This window comes from Scyliorhinus torazame, chromosome 10, assembly GCF_047496885.1.
Source record: "Scyliorhinus torazame isolate Kashiwa2021f chromosome 10, sScyTor2.1, whole genome shotgun sequence".
Taxonomy (NCBI): Eukaryota; Metazoa; Chordata; class Chondrichthyes; order Carcharhiniformes; family Scyliorhinidae; genus Scyliorhinus; species Scyliorhinus torazame.
Genome location: NC_092716.1, coordinates 24,922,555 through 24,928,554, shown reverse-complemented (window position 1 = coordinate 24,928,554; position 6,000 = coordinate 24,922,555). Strand labels below are relative to the sequence as shown.

Sequence of the window (6,000 nt, the reverse complement as noted above, 5' to 3'; positions counted from 1 at the left end):
TGCCAGCATTTCAACAGTAGAACTCAGACTTTTTGGCATTTGAGAGATCACAGGGATATGGTTCGGTTGGTTGGCTGGTGCCAATGAATTGGAAAAAGGGCAGTATTCTGCCCCGCAACAGGTGGTGATTGGGTCCTACCCGCGTGGGATGGTTTTCAGAGAATCAAGGAAAGGACATTCGGGTCCTGAACACAGAGGGAAGAAGCTGCTCTCTCTCTTTCTCCAGAAATACTGTGTAGCTGCTATTTTTATGAGCCTGCAGAGAAGTTTTGAATCCAGAATGAATATACAGTGAAAACCATTACAGACTGAAAGCAAAAACCTCCAACTGAAAGCCTAGATTGAAGAATGGTATCCTGGAAGAGGTCCATCTGAAACAAAAGCTCATCTTTTTACTTTAATCATTATTTTAACCCCTCTTTTCCCCTCTGTGTTTGTCTGTCTTGTGTGCGTGTAGAGGGTGGGGCAAGTTGAAATGGTGGGGAATTAAGATTTAGAAATAGTTAACCAGTGGTAGTTGTTGCTTTTTAAATTATAGTTATTGTTATTAATAAAAATTGTGTTTAAATTGACAAACCTGGCGACTGTAATTATTAGGCAGCCAAGGACCAAAGACTTGGGTGTTTTCGACTAATTATTTGTTAATTTCCATTGTGTTGCGACTCTGGGATTGACTGCACACTAGCCTAGGGGTCGTAACATCAGGACGTTCAAATGCTCCGATTTAAAGATCGCTGTCTTTGGATGGTTCCGAATCTCTTAACACCACTTCCACCTCCTGGGTAACTACCTCCCAGGATATCCCCTGACTACCCTCTCAGCCCCTATGGGAACCCCTGACTACCTCCCCAAACTCCTGCTAACCCACTACCCACAAACTCCCCTCCTGGGATTCCATGGGACACATACTGGTTATTTCACTTGCCCATAAAACCCAGCCCCCTAACCCTGAGAAATACCTCAACTGAGTTGTCAATTACCCTATGCCTACATTCAGTCCTGTTTTAAAAAATTATTTCATGGGACGTGGGCGTCACTGGCAAGGCCTGCATTTGTTACCCCATCGCTAATTGTCCTGCTATTTCAGAGGACGCTTACAAGTCAGCAGAATGCTGTGGGCCTGGAGTCACATGTAGGTCAGACCCAGGTGGGTCATTAATGAACCAGATGGGTCAGGTGGTTTGTTGGCACAGTGGTTAGCACTGCTGCCTCACCGCGCCAGGGACCCAAGTTCAATTCTGGCCTTGGGCGACTGCGGAGTTTGCACTTTCTCCCCGTGTCTGCGTGGATTTCCTCCGGGTGCTCCGGTTTCCTCCCACAGTCCAAAGATGTGCAGGTTAGGTGGATCAACCATGCTAAATTGTCCCTTAGTGTCCAGGGATGGGCAGGGTTACGGGGATGGGATTAGATGGGTGAGTGGGTCTTGGAAAGGGTGCTGTTTCGGAGGGCCGGTGCAGACTCGATGGGTCGAATGGCCTCGTTCTGCACTGTTGGTTCTAATCATCACTACTTTCAATTCCAGATTTGTTGATTAAATTGAAATCCCGCCAGCAGGTGATTGCTCCCTTGGTGGATTTGAATCCATGATCCCTAGAGCATTATTAGCCTGGGTTGCTGGATTATAATCCGGTGACATTACCACATTGTCGTCTCATTAGCCGAAGCTTTATTTTTTGAAGCCAACCTGTTGCCGGTTTGTGGCGTGTGGTCACGTCTGACTGACTCATTGAGCACACTGTACATTCTGCACCGCTCAGAAAGCCCAGAGGCAGCAGCGGGATTTATTAGTAGAGTCTGTATATATATATGCAGCGATTCGCGCGTTTTCGCCTTCTCTTGCCTGGTGTGCAGCTTCCGCCAGAGCAGTCGCGGAGACACGTGTCAGCTTGGGGGAAACGGCAATTGCTACATTGGCCCAATTCGATCCACCTTGGCTACTTTCTCCAGTCGCGGTAACTGACGAGGAAACAGCCTCCAGCCGATACAAACCCACCTTAAAGGCGCAGGCACCTCGTTATTCCCATTGGCAGATGCCTTTCTGAAGCAGTTTATAACAAAAACAAATTATGCAGCCTGCAATCAAGTTAATGCCTGGTATGGTTTTTACGTTGCAGCAAAGTTTTAAGGTTATGAAAATTGTCAGCAAATTATACTGCTTTTTTCCCCAGTTTGAAATCACATTGTGATATGCTTTTGCAACCATCTCCCCTTCCCCCCAGATCGCTGCAAATCCTGGCCACTTGCATATCCCTCGGCAGGAATTTGATGCCCTCCCGCCTGGCAGGTTTGGTGGCAGGGTGGGCATTTTGATCAGGTGGGAGAGTGACATGTGGGGACTCTTCCCCGCTTCCACCCCGATTGGCCTTTGGCAGGAAAGCCTCACTCTGCAGTCAATTGAGGCCTTTAAGTGGATGCCTAAGGGGCCTGCCCTGCAGCCATGGTTATTAAAAAAAAATAACTCAAGAGTTGGGGTGGGAGGGGGCGTGGGGTTCACAAGGAGATGAACAAGGAAATCTGGGTGGGGTTGCTTTTGCGGATTAACTCATTGAAAAGCACTTAGTGCCTAAGGGACCCGTCAATGCAAAGGTTTGTTGACGAGGGGGGTTAGCGCTAAGAGTCACCGCTGTGTCATTGCTGTGACCCTCAGGACCCCCTTTCCCATCATCACTGATAGGTATCTCAGGATTCACTGACCCTACTAGGCCTCAGGTGAGGCAGCAGCCACTGTCTGTCCTGGCAACATGGTGGCTCAACAGAATTGACAACCTCCGATTGGCTGGCAGCTCTTGGTGAATGGGACCCCTGCTGCTGGGGTTCTTGATTCCAGTGACGGCCCACCACAATCCTACAAAGTGCCTGAGTGACAATGAGTTCTGGGGACCTCTCCCTACAGGAAGTGGCACTGGGCTCCCACCAGCTCCCCACCATGCTGCCAAGGCTCCTATCATCTCATTAAAATTCAGTCCCTGAGTTTTATCGCTTCGCCATTGGTGGCTGTGCCTTCAGCAATTTTATTTCAAGCTCTGGAATTCCCACCCTAAACCCCTCCATCTTTCGCTTCTTTGAAATTGCTACTTGAAACCTAACTCTGACCTTAACTAGTATTTCCCTCTCTTGGCAAAGTGTAAAATGTTGTCTTGTATGCTAAGAAGCATTGGGGGAGATTTTACTACATTTGAAGGCACAGTATAAATGCAAGCTCTTGATTAATCTTCACATTTGAACTGTGCTAGTTTACGTTAGCAACAATGCTGGAGTTAGTTTCAGCTTTGGACACAATTGGGGAAATGGCTGAAAATTGCACTTAACGTTTTGCTGATTTGTTACAGTTCAGTCTGTTTGCATAATCACATGACCAGTGAAATCACACTACAAAATAAAATTTAATTGGATCTTTTCATATTTAAAAATGCTCATTCATTTAAGAGTCAAAACCTGCTGCAGTTTCATTAATGCAGCTGAAAATGGGTCTTCACTGTCATGATATTCAGATAAACATCATGGTGCAAACACACATACACACTGATAGACAGATCAACGGACCAATCAACACACACGCGACATCACAGCCAATCATAAGCAAGAGCACACACACTATAAAACGGGGAACACCACAGTTCCCGCTCATTCCAGCAGGAGACAGCTCAGGGCACAGAGCTCACATCAAGCCACTCAGACATACACCATGTGCTGAGTGCCTCTCTAAGATAGTGTAAGGGCTGGGTCCACAGGTTAAAGGGTAAAGAACGAACCACAGTCATAAGTTTACAGATGTTGTTGATAGCAATAAAACAGAGTTGTACCATCTGCAACCGTGTTGGTTCGTCTGTATAGCGGAACACCCAACACGACATTCACAAAATGTGTTCTTATTTTAAATCAGGTTGTCGAGGGCTACTTGTGAGTCTGATTTTAATCACTGAAAATGACTTAAAAAAACAGACAATGCAAGCCATTTACTAGTTTCATTAGTGTAGACTAATCAGTTTCTTTGTAAATTGGTATTTTTGATATTTCTAAACTTCTGAAACATACCCTGTATCTGCATAAATTCAATTTGACAAGGTGACATGTGGGGTGGTGTTTTTGTGAAATGTGAGGTTGCTCACTTCAATATAACAATAGAAAAGCAGAATATACCGAGGGCCCGGGTTCGATCCCGGCCCCGGGTCACTATCCATGTGAAGTTTGCACATTCTCCCCGTGTCTGCGTGGGTTTAACCCCCACAACCCAAAGATATGCAGGGTAGGTGAATTGGCCACATTAAATTGCCCCTTAATTGGGAAAAAAAATAAATTGGGTACTCTAAATTTAAAAAAAAAGGGGGAAAAAAAATATTGAACGTTGTAAATTATGTTTGGAGAGACTTGAGTGTGCTCATACAAGGAGCATATAAGTAATAATAATAAAAAAAATATTAATCGCGTATTGTCACAAGTAGGCTTCAATGAAGTTACTGTGAAAAGCCCCTAGTCGCCACATTCCGGCGCCTGTTCGGGGAGGCCGGTATGGGAATTGAACCCGCGCTTGCTGGCATTGTTCTGCATTACAAGCCAGCTGTTTAGCCCATTGTGCTAAACCAGCCCCAGGTTGGCTTGCAGGTACAACAAGCAATTAGGAAGGCAAATAGCATGTTACATGCGAGCATACAAATTAGGAGCAGGAGAAGGCCATCTGGCCTGTCGAACCTGCTGAGCCATTCAATAAGATTCGGGCTGATCTGATTGTAATCTCAACCTACCTCCCGATAACCTTTCACCCCTTGTTAATCAAAGCTCCATCTAGCTCGGCCTTAAACATATTCAAAGAATCTGCTTCCACTGCCTTTTGAGGGAGAGAGTTCCAGAGTCTCTGACCTTCTGAGAGAAAAAAATTCTCCTCATCTCCATTTTTAAACAATAACCACTCGTTCTAGGTCTTGGGATTCATTGCAAGGCAATTGGAGTATGAGAGTAAGGAGGTCTTTTGAGAATTGTATAGTGCTTTACTGACAGCACATCCGGAGTACTGTGCGCAGTTTTGGTCTCCATGTTAGAGAAAGGATATACTTTACTTGGAGGCAGCCCCGTGAAAGTTCATGAGATTGGTTCTTGGGAAGAGACGATTGCTCTTTGATGAGAGGCTGAGTAAATTGAGCCTATACTCTCAGTTCAGAAGAGTGAGAGGTGATTTCATTGAAACATGGAAGGTTCTGAAGGGACTCGCCAGGGTAGACACGAAGGGGTTGTTTCCCCTGGCTGGGGAATCTTAAACACAGGGGAACAGTCTCAAGAAAAAGGGAGGGGGGGGACCATATAGGACTGAGATGAGGTGAAATTCTTTCACTCAGAGACTTTTAAATGTTTGGAATTGTCTACCTGAGATCCGCCGGAGGGTGGCACAGTGGTTAGCACTGCTGCCTCACTGCGCCAGGAACGTGGGTTCAATTCCAACCTTGGGTGACTCTCTGTGTGGAGTTTGCATTTTCTCCCCATGTCTATGTGGGTTTCCTCCGGGTGCTCCGGTTTCTTCCCACAGTCCAAAGATGTGCAGGTTAGGCGGATTGGCCATGATAAATTGCCCCTTAGTGTCCAAAAAATTAGCTGGGGTCATGGAGATAGAGCGGGGGTGTGGGCGTAGGCAGGGTGCTCTTTCAGAGGGTCAATGCAGATTCGATGGGCTTAATAGTCTCTTTCTGCACTGTAGGGATTCTGTGGTACTACAGTTGTGGATACTTCATCATTGAGAGTGTTTAAGGCTGAGATAGTCAAACATTTGGTCTGCCAGGGCATCAAAGGCTATGGCGAGTGGGCAGGAATGTGGAGCTTAGGTAGAGGATCAACCATGATTGTATTCAGATTTCAGATTTCTTGTGTCCTTATGCATGCATTCAGCGGAAAATTGACGACCTCGTTATTTCAATTTGGTGGCTTACCCAGTTTTGTGGATGGCAATTCTGCAGGTGACATGGTTTTTAAATGAGGGGTAAAGATCAGGGAGGTTCAATTTATGCTTTATGT

The 6,000-nt window shown here is 45.9% G+C and overlaps 1 protein-coding gene across 4 annotated transcripts in view; it reads left to right on the top strand.

The window, feature by feature from the left end:
* Positions 1–1,843: 1,843 nt before the first annotated feature.
* mthfsd (methenyltetrahydrofolate synthetase domain containing) overlaps positions 1,844–6,000 on the top strand; it is a 70,180-nt gene continuing 66,023 nt past the window's right edge. For 3 of the 4 annotated variants that reach the window (XM_072517880.1, XM_072517878.1, XM_072517879.1), the window contains exon 1: positions 1,846–2,094. In XM_072517880.1, coding sequence (XP_072373981.1) covers positions 2,067–2,094 — 28 coding nt within the window. In that variant the 5' untranslated portion in view covers positions 1,846–2,066. Of the gene's footprint in view, positions 2,095–6,000 lie in introns of all 4 variants that reach the window. The other variant, XM_072517881.1, reaches the window with a different exon arrangement.